The 13,212-nt window shown below is 36.5% G+C and overlaps 1 protein-coding gene and 1 non-coding gene across 6 annotated transcripts in view; one reads left to right on the top strand and one right to left on the bottom strand.

The window, feature by feature from the left end:
- The window catches only part of ZFAND6 (zinc finger AN1-type containing 6), a 74,983-nt gene that overhangs the window by 14,032 nt on the left and 47,739 nt on the right, over window positions 1-13,212 (bottom strand). For 3 of the 5 annotated variants that reach the window (XM_061181721.1, XM_061181719.1, XM_061181716.1), the window contains 2 exons: window positions 2,092-2,262; window positions 740-848 (listed from right to left, as the gene is read on the bottom strand). In XM_061181721.1, coding sequence (XP_061037704.1) covers window positions 740-848; window positions 2,092-2,245 — 263 coding nt within the window. In that variant the 5' untranslated portion in view covers window positions 2,246-2,262. Of the gene's footprint in view, window positions 1-739; window positions 849-2,091; window positions 2,263-10,184; window positions 10,309-13,212 lie in introns of all 5 variants that reach the window. The other 2 variants (XM_061181718.1, XM_061181717.1) reach the window with 1 other exon arrangement.
- On the top strand, window positions 8,095-8,201 carry LOC133086560 (U6 spliceosomal RNA). Its single transcript, XR_009700312.1, has one exon. It is a non-coding gene; the product is annotated as a U6 spliceosomal RNA (small nuclear RNA).

The following is a 13,212-nucleotide window of genomic DNA, read 5'->3' as shown; positions in this document are numbered from 1 at the left end:
GAGCTTTGAAACTTGAGACCAATTTGGACCAGAAGTTTATTGCTTTGAAAATAAAGCAACAGTATATGTCCACTGTGTATGAATTCACTAAATGAAAACTAGTATGATAAAGACATGATTCAGGAACCCTAATACAAAATTGTATATGATACACTGGCATAGCAGAACTGAACATCTCCCATCATAAACTGGAAAAAGGAACTTCAGAGTAGAAACTTAATATCTGTTTCCTAACAGTAGAGTAAGAATAAAACAAACATTTCTGTGTTTTCAGGCTTCTAAATGATGTGACTTCAAAGTTAAAAAGAAAAAATACACTACAATACAAATAGATATCAGTACCACATCATGATATTAAAGGAAGAGAACCTGTGACAAGACTGTACTTTTTAATACAAAGCACTAGTACTTGCATAATAAGCCTATGACTAGAAGAACTGAACATGCTTCAGAAGGACTTCAAGGGTTGGTCAGGATATATTATGATGAGAAATAAAGAAAAACCTGTCTGAAAGGAAATCTGAGACTTAAAAGACAACTCCCTACCCCTACCCCAATTTAAAACCAATAAAAAGATTTTTCTGACTAGTCACTAATAATAATGAGACAGATACAATTTTATGCCAGTTAATCCTAAAGTGACTTTACATAGTTTTCCTTCTTAACAGAACTGATCATATGGAATATATGCTTTATTTTTCAATAGCTTTCCAATCACACTTCAGAAGCTACATCTTACCTTGGCTGCATAGATGAAGATGTAGAGTCTAACGCCGACTGAGTTTCTGGGACACTGCCATCTGTGCACTGAACTGGTAAAGACTCAGACAGACTACTGACAGAAGGTGCTGTAACAGGACCACATCTCAGGTTAGTGACTCTGTACCCTGGGCAGGCCAACACCTCATCTACAAAAATCAAGATCAGTTTTCCAAGAAATATAGTATATGGATTTTGTTTTACTATATAATGTGCCGGTTCATTACTTTAGTTAAAATTTTTTCAATAGCTTTCCTATGAAAAGAATGCTGATTTTAACCAAGGAAACCATATACAAAATGTATATATCCAAAATTAAACTACTATTTCTTAGGACTGATTATTACCCAAACCCTTTAATTCACAAATGTCTTCCAAGTACTAGCGCACAAATATTTCAAATAAAAAAGAATTTAGCAGTAAGGCAAACATAAGTTCAAAATTAAAATCTGTGCTCAGGTTATATTATTTTACCTGTTCTTTGTAAGGCAGAAATGTAGATGATGACTTAAAAAACAATAATTTATATTCATTTGATCTTAGCCTTAAGTAAAGAAGTTTTGATTAAATGATTCTAGCTTTTGGCTTCAACACGAAGTAATGATGAGAAAGACTCTACACACAATTTTAAATGAACTAAGTAACAGCCTGCACTTTCATTCACCACAAAAACCTATACATTTAGGCATTAACCTACATGAGAACTATCCTAGATGAGTACCATTAACACTTTACTTTTGCAAAGCTTATACTCAAAATCCTCATGATCCTTCTTACACAACTACTGAAACAAAAGCCACTTCAATTCCAGGAGAATCCTTTGACATAAAAATGCATAAAGAACTCAAATGAACTGGGGATGAGCATCCCTTTCTCTGAGTCAAACTGTTACACCTCTCCTTCCTAATGGAGAAAGGCTTTTTCTACAGTCAGCTGTGGCTATATATAACTCACTCTTTCCTTCTACAACTGTCTTGGCTTCAAAAGTCATCTTAAAAGAAGCAAGGTCCTCGTACAGCCCTCACTCCCTTACACCTTATTTTCCAAGACAGCTATATATACTTGAATGAAGTGTGCCTCTATTTTAATAAGATAATAGAATTCTCTAACACAGCAAGTAAGAAGTAGTTCTTTTCAATGGGTAAAGATACTCCTATTCCTGTTTCCCTACCACTGATAATCACAATATGTAATGAGACATTTTCCTGATGTAAGTGTAGTAATAGAAGTAAAATGTGAAAGCAGAAGAAGGTACTGGGTACCCTGTGCTATTCAGGTGTATCTCAATTATGAATAGTGCTGTGTTTTACTTACCAGGTAAGAATTACTTACCAGGTGGGCTTATTCTACCATTACTACTATTCTGTCTTTGAAGATGTTCTTTATAACATACTGAACACATGCCATTTGTACGAGGGTTTCCATAAAATCCGCAGCCAGTGGAACAAAGCATAGGCACTTGGCTGTGATTAGTTTCTTGAGCCATGTTCCTCTGTTGCACACCTGAAATTTACACAGAATTAGCAAAGAACTCAGACACACACTACAATCATACATTATCCAAATTTGCTTTATATAATAAAGGAAAATGCACTTATACTCTGCCCTAAACCACTCTGTGCAGCTGTCTCAACACATAGGCTGAGGTAGAGACAGAAAAAAATAAAGATCAAAAGGATACAAACTAAACTTTTATCTCCGACCCACTCTATACAAGTAGGTCTGTACTGGTTCAAAAAATGTTATGAACTAGAGAAGGGTATCTGTACTAAAGACTCTGCACCATCAGAATGTTAAGGAAAATCCTTTAAGTCTAGGTTCAGCTTGGACTCCTAGTAATAAGAAATACACAGTTTGCTATGTGTCGTATTATTAACTTTTAAGCATTTAAACTTTTGCTAAAAGTTCATGTTTTAACTCGCATAATGTTTTCTGTTTAAAAAGCATTGAACATAATATCAATGCTGGTGAAGATGTGGAGAAATTGGCAGAACACTGGTAAAATGAGAAGTTGGGTCAATCTTTTTGGAAAGCTATGTGGCAACTCACCTTAAGAGCCTTGTAAAAGATTGCCCTTTTGAACCAATCATTCTCGTTCAACAGAATAACTAGGGTATAATCAGGAGAAAATTATATATACATATGTATATATATATACATACACACACACACAAGGGATGTGTTTTACAGCATATTTATAATGCTTACAAACTTAAAATAACTTAAATATCTAACATTAGGAGAATGGATTTTTTTCACAAGTTAAGCAGTCATTAAAAATATTTTAGAATTCTTTTTGGAGGAAATTGCTGATAATGAATGAAAAAGCACAATATGTTGCCAATTAGGACAAAAAAAGGCATCTATTAACCATCAATAAGGATAAGAAAGAATATATCCAAGGATGGCAAAGCTGATTTTTTTTTTCTGATTTGTACCTTCTCTGTACTTTTAAAATCCTCTTAAATGAAGATACTACTTATTTAATTGGGAACAATATTTATTTATTTTTAGAGTATTTAAAATTTAAAAACTAACAGGCAGAGGAACTGTTTGGGAACCACACAGGCAATAATCAATTACAGCAGATGGAAGAACTCCATGTGCCATTTCTCCCACACAGCAAGTGGTTCTTTGGCATAAATAACATGAGAAGGTAAAAAGAGGTTCTATCTCACTTTATTAAAAAACAAAAGCCTCCCAAATGAAATGAAGGTTCCTCCAAAATGCGTGTATGTGTATTTACAGATGAGTGTATATTCAAAGATCACACAGGATAAGACTAAGCAAAGAAGGACACTGTTCTGCCACTGAAGTTTCCCTGAATTGATAAACATTCACTGTTTACCATTAACAGATTTTTTTTCTTCACCTAAATTACTTGAAAAGACAGTTGTGGAATGGGGGGAGGGTATTTAATGCAAAATTCAGAACCAAGAGCAATAATGCATTTGACTCGATTACAAAACAAAGCAGGTTTAGCATTTGCCTTTAAAAAGAAAAACCTAAAACTGTTGAGAATCTTTAGACCTTTAGGCCTAGGAATATAAATAAAAGATCTAGGGCTTCCCTGGTGGCGCAGTGGTTGAGAATCTGCCTGCCAATGCAGGGGACACTGGTTCGAGCCCTGGTCTGGGAAGATCCCACATGCCGCGGAGCGACTGGGCCCGTGAGCCACAACTACTGAGCCCGCGTGTCTGGAGCCTGTGCTCCGCAACTAGAGAGGCCGCGATAGTGAGAGGCCCGCGCACCGCGATGAAGAGTGGCCCCCGCTTGCCGCAAATGGAGAAAGCCCTCGCACAGAAACTAAGACCCAACACAGCCAAAAATAAATAAATAAATTAATTAAAACCCTTAGGAAAATCGGCAAAAAAAAAAAAAAAAAGATCTTTAGACATAGGAATGTAATTTGGGATTTTGACCAACATCTTTTTTACTTCATGATGGCAAGTCATTTCAGAATCTAATCTTGGCTGCTCTGCTTTATATATATGCTACTTTTTAAAACCCTCCCTTTCCTGTAGTTCTGTAAATACATATACAGTGTATCAAACTAAAAAAAACCATTAACAATGTTAGGATAGAAAAGCAAATGGCAAACATTCTGTTGATTTTGGGGGCCTATACTCATGAGGGATAGTGTGTTTGTCTGGTTTGGAATCAGGGTAATTGCTCAAGGTCATGGATGTAGCTAATAAGTGATGGAGCTGAGATGCAGTAGAAGTCCAAACTCTAAATCAGTGGTTCTCAAAGTTTGCTCCTTGGACCCCTGGGGAGGTCAAAACTGTTTTCATACTAATGCTAACTAGTTATTTCCCTTTTCCACCATGTTGACATGTGCATTTGTGGTGCAAAAGCAATGGTGGGTAAAAACCTGGAGCTTCATCAAGGAGCCAAACCATAACAGTGGCACTGAAGTATACTACCTTGTATTCTTCATCACCACACTGTCACAATAAAATTATTAATTTTATTAAATCTTGAGCCTGAACACACACGTCTTGCTAATATTTTCTGTGACAAACTGGGAAGTTACACATAAAGCATTCCTGCTGCATATAAAAAGTATGATGACTGAACAAAAAGCACTTGTGCAATTGTCTGAGTTACAACCTAACCAAGTCACCTTTTTCACAGAACAAGCTTTTTATTTCAAAGAACAACTGATAAACTCTGGTTATTCAGACTTGAGTATGTGGCAGATGTTTTCTCAAAAATGAATGAAGTAATAAGCCTATCACTTCAAGAAAAATAACTAATACTATTTATTGCTGAGGACAACATTCAAATGAAAAAAAGCTTGACAAGTATCTCCAATTTTTAGAGTCTTTGATAAGGTCAGTGGTTATATTAATGACATGTTAGTAGTTGGTACTATTATCGACATTTGGAAGGTCTGCATAGGTCAGTAAACCAATATTTCCTAAGTGACCAATGTATGATAGTACAAAATTATTCATGAACACAAGATTTATTCAAAGTGAAAGAACACTGGATTTTAGAGTAACAGACAAAAGGTTTTTATATAGTATGAGATTCTACACTGCAACCATCCCTTTAAGAAACTACAAATTGTTATATTTTGGTGTAATATCAAAGAAGAGAAACCTCTATTATCTGAAAATGTTATTAAAATACTCCTTCCTTTTCCAACTACGTATCTGTATGACACCAGCTTTTCTTTTTAACATTGTAACAGAATGAATGCAGAGGCAACTATGAGAATCCTGCTGTTTACTATTAAGCCAGACCTTAAAGAGATTTGCAAAAATGTGTAACAGTGCCACATTTCTCACCACACCATTTGGGCAGGGGGGAGGGAGAAATAGTTATTTTTCATAAAATACTTTTAAATAAATTAATAAATATTTTGTGATTTTTCTCACTTTAATTTGTAACATGATAAAATTTTCGCTAGATATGACAGACATAAACAAAAGCTCTTCAACGTGCTCAATAATTTTAGAGAATATAAAGGTCCTGAAACCAAAAATTTTGAGAATCCACTGCTGTAAACCATCAATGCAGGCAGAATCACCTCAAGAAGGCAAACACTGATTCTTTGGGGAATGGGAGTACAAAAAAAACCCCCTTACTATTTATGTATAAAACACAGCTATACATATAATACATAAATAGATAACTATTATATATATATATGTGGAATTAAAATTTTATGGAGGTAGGAAGCCAATTAGGAAAAAATTGTTTTAAAAGGCTCCTGGGGATGGGGGGGAGGGCAATAAAGGAAAAAAGATTGAGAAACACTTTTTGTTTTTGGCTGAGCCGTGTAGCTTGTGGGATCTTAGTTCCCTTACCAGGGATGGAACCCGGGCAGTGAAAGCGCCGAGTCCTAACCATTGGACTGCCAGGGAATTCTTGAGAAACACTGTTCTAAATCACCAACTATTCTATGCTACCTATTAATGACATTAAAATGATATGTTATAAGAATTAAAGAACCTTCCCCACCGGTACTGATAAATCTTTCAGTATATGCTGGCAATGTACAAGCAACCAGAGAAGATAAATATCTTATTTCTATAAAAACTCAAGTAAATATTCACAGATTAAAAGTACAATATGACCACCAAGTTTTTTATATCACAATCCCTGCTTCTGAATAGTAAGACTAAAATTTAAAACATGTAACACTAGCAATTTCCCCAAGCCAAACTGCCCTGCACAGTAGCAAACTAGCAATTATTTTCATAAGTCAAGAGCTTTCTTATAAAAAGCTATTATCCTGGTAGATAAAAAGCACAAAAGATTTCACAGGTTACTTAAAAAGAAAAGAAAAAACGAGACAGAGAGAGAGAGAAAGAGAAAAAGGAAAAGAATCAGCATTAGTTATTCATTTTTAGGCCACAAAATGTACCTTTCCATGAAGATTCAGGAAAAGACCAAAAGCCATAGAAGGGTATCTTAGTTTATCTTTATGTGTAGTGGCAAAGATGGGGTAGCTATGGAGAAACTGGAAATCTTGCATCCCCTTGCTACTGTACCTTTCTGGTAGGTAAACAATTTGGAGGGCCCATTAGCCTGGCATTCAGGAAGGAAAAGAGGAAAGAGCATGAGAAGGCAGAACAATTCCTTAATTGCTCTATGTATTGTGGGATTATAAAACTACAAATCCAAGGAGGTAAAGAATGAGATTACCAGACATACAGAGAAAAATGGATTAGCATGGTATAATTTAAAAAAAGAAAAAATTACAAATTAAAGAGAATTCAGAAAATGTGATTTCTGACTCTTAACATTCATAATCAAACCTACAACTGACTGTCCTCTCTACCTCACTCGGATAGTATTTAGTTATTCAGAGCTTACTATGGGCCAAAAACTGCCTTTATTGTTTTATTTATATTATCTCATTTAATTCTCTCCAGAACCCTATGATGTTGGTATTACTGATATCCCCATTCTTAAATGAGGAAACTGATACTCAAAGAGACTGAATAACTTGCCCATGGTCACATATCTAGTAAGCAATTAGGTCAATGTCCTTTTTTTGATCTAAAAAAACAAAGAGAATGACTTTCAAAGTCCATCCTGTCCCTGCCAAACATAAATTCATGAGCATTCATGAATTCTTATTCTTTTCATTTAAAGATAATTTAAACTTTCATTCATTTATTCAACCTTAAGATATTATGCAGCTTTAATTAGCTTAACCAAGTTCTTGAGAAAATTTGTTTTTCCTTTAAGTCTTTTAACCTAAAAATTCTCATTAGCATAAAAATTCAAGATCAAATATTTTAAGATTGCAAAGAAAATTCATTACCAATTATTAAAATTCTGACAAAAGGACAGCAATGAATGAATGCAACATAGACTGCAACGAATGAATGCAACATAGACTCAATTATAACTGCAAATACATGTCAATTAAACTTATTTCCCTCTGCTTCATCCCCTAGAATTTTAAGTCACCAAGTTCCAATAATTTTCATTTTGAAATATCTCATGCTCTTTTCTTTTGCATCCCAATTCTGACTCTTATCACTTCACACCTGGGTTATTTTAACAGTTTTTTTTCTTCTGTTTTACTGCCTCTCCTCACAATCCACTTATTTAAATTCTCCTAAAACACCCAGTTCTCATCATATTACTTCTATTTTAGTTACTAAATAATTTCCCCAGAAAGGAGTACTAGACCTGGCATTCATGCTCTACATACTTAACCTTAACCAGCCCAATTTCCCTGGAAAGTATGCTGAGTGAACAGTGAACAGGCTTGGGGTCAGATCCCAGTTTTGCCATTTTAATTACCTATTAAGAGCTTGGACATGTTACTAAACTTCCTTAAGTTCAACTCCTTAAAAGTGTGCTCAGGTGCTTGCTTCAGCAGCACATATACTAAAACTGGAACGATACAGAGAAGACTAGCATGGCCCCTACGCAAGGATGATACGCAAATTCGTGAAGTGTTCCATATTTTTTCAGCCATAAAAAGAAATGAAATTGAGTTATTTGTAGTGAGGTGGATGGACCTAGAGTCTGCCATATAAAGTGAACTAAGTCAGAAAGAAAAACAAATACCATATGCTAACACATATATATGGAATCTTAAAAAAAAAAAAAGGTTCTGAAGAACCCAGGGGTAGGGCAGGAATAAAGACACAGACGTAGAGAATGGACTTGAGGACACGGGGAGGAGTAAGGGTAAGCTGGGATGAAGTGAGAGAGTGGCATTGACATATATACACTACCAAACATAAAACAGATAGCTAGTGGGAAGCAGCCGCATAGCACAGGGAGATCAGCTCGGTGCTTTGTGACCACCTAGAGGGGTGGGATAGGGAGGGTGGGAGGGAGACGCAAGAGGGAGAGGATATGGGGATATATGTATACGGATAGCTAATTCACTTTGTTATACAGCAGAAACTAACACACCATTGTAAAGCAATTATACTCCAACAAAGATGTTTAAAAAAAAAAAAGGGTGTGCTCAGAACTTCCCTGGCGGCACAGTGGTTAAGAATCCGCCTGCCAGTGCAGGGGACACGGGTTCGAGCCCTGGTCCTGGAGGATCCCACATGCCGCGAAACAACTAAACACATGTGCCACAACTACTGAGCCTGCGCTCTAGAGCCCACGAGCCACAACTACTGAAGCCCGCGCGCCTAGAGCCCATGCTCCGCAACAAGAGAAACCACCGCAATGAGAAGCCAGTGCACCGCAACGAAGAGTAGCCCCCGCTCGCTGCAACTAGAGAAAGCTGTACGCAGCAACAAAGACCCAATGCAGCCAAAACTAAATTAATTAATTAATTAATTATTTTAAAAAGTGTGCTCATATTTATTTAAAACAATGTATATAGAAAGCTTCCATATAGTGCCTGGCACCTAGCAGAAACTCAGTAACTGCTCTAACTCTGCTCTGCCTAAAAGCAGAGGGTCCTTTTGCGCCTGTTTGAAACAAATCATCCTCGTTGCTGGAAACAAGCTTCTAGCTCATACTGCTCCTTCCTTCATAAACGTTGTCCGCTTCCTCACTCTGCCTATAACAATCTTATTCAGGAATCAGCTTAAATTCTACTTCTTCTGGGTTCATTTCTGTCCACCTCGATCCTCCTCTGCTCTGTATTTCTACAGAAGCTGTCTGTACACCACCCTTTTGGGGCACTTAAGCTTACCATTACTCAAGTGCTTTACAGGTATACAAATCATTTCCCAGTTAAACAGTTTCTTCTTCAAATCCCCTTTATGCCTAATATGAATATTACAAAATACTTTGTTGAATAAACACATTTCATTATTGTTAAAAGTATTCACATCAGGCAAAAAATGGTTATTTTCCACTGAAAAGGGGTGAAAACAGATTGATGAAAAATGTTTCAATCACAGTACTCATAATTTATATACTGAAACAGTCATTCAGCAAGAATGATCAGTAACCCAAGCCAGTTACAAAAGGCACATACAATTTTTCATTTCATTGTTCTTCTCCCTCCTCCTGAAATAAATAGGGAGGATATATAATTTATAATGATGACTTAAATACAGAAGTTGTTAACTGGCAAACAAGTTAAATCTGACCCACAGGCATGTTTGGTAAGCCAGCACATATTAATTTTTAAAAATTAATTGTTAGCATTCAGAAATTGGGGAATGTCAAATAAAAATCCCAGGTTTCCAGCTTCTCTTGAAAAACAGCAAGACCTGACAACAGTGGACTGATGTTCCTCAAATTAAAACCAATCAGCTAGGACCCTCTTAGATAGAGCTCATCCAGTTCAAGGCTACCTTCACTTTCAGTTACCTAATCTTAACCTATGATGATACCTATCATATGGGCAACATACCTATGTTCTGGAGGTCAAGAACCTTTGCAGAGATTACAAAATATCTAGGAAAGTTCATAAAACAAATAGATCAGAAAGTATGACTCAATATAGAACAGGTGGGACAAATGCTACTCACTCTGATAAAAGTATAGGGACTTTGGATTAGGGTTTCTACTGCACTGAGGATGCTTTGTTGTTCTCTCTCTGTATAGCAGTCCCCAGTTCCCTATGTCAGGTTGTCTTTCCTGCTGTTTCTTGGGCTGAAAGACAAAAAGGCGCGAGTCCAGCTAACATGAGAATACATCTTTGAGGATACTACATATTCCTTCCCAGCAAATAATTCATCAATTTCAACATACTAGGTTATGTAAGGATAAGAGACTCCAAAGCTAATTCTAATATATACAAACCTCCCAGTTATTGATATAAGGAAAGTTTTCATTGACTGGTATGATAAATCTCACAAAAAGAAGCCACTATAAGTGTTTCCAGTTGAAGAAGACAGGTTTCAGAAAAACTCTGATTGGCATTCCCATCATCTGACTCTAATTTGTCACATTCTGCCCAAAAATGTGTAAATCAGTGGTTGGCAAACCTTTTGGTAAATGACCAGACAGTAAATATTTTAGGCTTCAGGGCCATACAGTCTCTGTTACAACTACTCAATTCGGCTGTTGTCATGTAAAAGCAGCCACAGACAATATGTAAACAAATGAGCTATACTTATGGCCACCAAAATTTGAATTTCACAGAATTTTCACATTATAAAATGTCCCTCTTTTGATTTTTCCTCCCACCACTTAAAAATGCAAAAACCATTCTTGGCTCATGTGCTGAACAAAAACAGGTGATGAACCAAAAGTCTGCCAACCTCCGGATTAAATAAGCAAATGACTTTAATGCAATCATCACTGAAGAAGATGTGGGGAGTCTAGGTAGACATGGGACTCAAGCACAGGTACTATTAACTGTGGGATTCTCTAATCCAAGCAATGTAAATTTAAAGTATTATTTGCTCTTGTTAAGCCTCATCTCTTATTTAAGTATATGTTCATCACCCAATAAGGGGAAAGAACTATGAAAGGCAATATTTCATCCAAATCTGTATCACCAGGTATAGTTTATACAGAGAGTTGTAGCTATGATGTGAAAAATGACAGTAATGTTCTTGGTACAAACTGTCCTCTATTTTAGCACACAGTTTTCTATTCACCAAGGCTAAATAAAATCCGTGGTGTCTTAATAATTACAAAATCATTCAATAACTGGACTGGGAAGACATCCATATTCCTGAAACTGATAGTTTCTGTCTGCCTGGTATGTTTCCTTCTTCTTTCAGATTAACAGAACCTCTCTTTCCTGTGGGAAGACCATTTCATTTGCTTTGGGTAGGCTTAACCCCTCCTCCTCAGGGCCAGACCTGTCTCAGTGGTGGGCACGTGATCCAAGCCTGGGCATTATGACTCAGTCTGAGCCAATCACTCATTTCTCCCTGGATTTTACTGGTGCTACTGGGAAAGAGGCAGACTTTGCTCTGAGATTACACTGAAGACAATACAATGTAAACCTGGTGCTGCTGGTGGCCGTCTCTGCCACAATGGAGAAAGAGTCCACATAATTAATTAAAATAAGGTAAGCAAAGCCAAAATGGGTAGGAAGGAGACAGCCAAGACAAAGGCTTACTGAGGACAGCTCCACCCCTCAGACTTCCCAGTTATGTGAACAAATTCTCATTTTGCTTTAGTTTGCTTTGGGCTTCTGTCACTTGCAATTCAAAGTCCTTACAAATGTTATAATCAAGTTGCTCTACTAAAACTTTCAAACAGAACAGAATAATCAATGCATATCAAAATGAAAGATACTCCATTAGTTCAACTGAGATGTCCTATAGTAAAGAAACCTACAAAAGTAACCAACAACTCCCATTCTTTTCTTCTTTAAACATATACAAGTCCCAAGTGTAAAGTTTAAATTTTCACAAATTGAACACAACTGGGTAACTAAGCACCCCAATCAAGAAACAGATTATCATCAGTACCCCTCAAAAGCTTCCTCATGCTCTTTTCCAAATATTATCCTTTCCCCAAGGATAACCACTATGCTGACTTCTAATACCCTAGATTAGCTTTTCCTATTCTTGAACTTTTAATAAATGGAATTATACAGTGTACACACATTGTGTCTGGCTTCTCTCAAATTGTTTTTGAGATTCAACCATGCTAATGCGTCTAACCACAGTCCATTCCTTCTCTTTGCTATCTAGTATATTACACTACATGAATAAACCACTATCTATTCTAGCGATAATAGGGATTTGGGAACTTTCCAGCTTATGACTATGACAAATATTGCTGTTATGAACATTACTGTATGTGTTTTTTGACTAACATACATACGCATTTCTGCTCAGTATATACCTAGGAGGGGACATGTTGGGTCATAGGGTATATGTATGTTCACCTTTAAGCAGATACTACCAGTTCCCAAGGCAGTTATACAAATTTACACACTCCTGGCAACGTTAGAGCCTCTGGCAATGTATGAGCATTCCGGTTACTCCATACCTCACCAATACTTAGTACTGCCTGCTATACTGGGCTAAATGGTAGCCCCAAAGACATGTCTATGTGCTAATCTCTGCAACCTCTGAATACTACCTTATATGGCAAAAGATGATTAAATTAAGGATCTTAAGAAGAGGAGCTAGCCTGGATTGTTTGGTTGGGCTTAAGATGCAATCACATGTATACTTATAAGAGAAAGGCAGAGAGAGTTTTGAGAGACACAGAGGAGAAGGTGATGTGAAGACAAAGGGAGAGACTGGAGTGATGTGGCCACAAGCCAAAGAATGCATGCAGCCACTAGAATCTGGCAGCAAGAAATGTATTCTCTCCTAGAGCTTCTACAGAGCATGGCACTGCCAACCCCTTGATTTTGAACTTTTGGCCTCCAGAACTGTGAGAGAATAAATTTTTGTTGTTTTTAAGTTTCCTAGTTTGTATTAATTTGTAATTGCAGCCCTAAGAAATTAATACATCTGCCTTTCTATTTTAAATATTCTTAAAATCCTCTTTTGTTAAGTGCCTATTTAAGTTTTTTGTGCATTTTTTTGTTGGATTGCCTTTTGCTTACTTTACCTTCCACGATGGTTTGTCTTTCCATTT

The sequence above is a fragment of the Eubalaena glacialis genome, chromosome 2 (assembly GCF_028564815.1).
Source record: "Eubalaena glacialis isolate mEubGla1 chromosome 2, mEubGla1.1.hap2.+ XY, whole genome shotgun sequence".
NCBI lineage: Eukaryota > Metazoa > Chordata > Mammalia > Artiodactyla > Balaenidae > Eubalaena > Eubalaena glacialis.
Note: the sequence above shows the minus strand (reverse complement) of the source record. Positions and strands in the feature narration are given on the sequence as shown.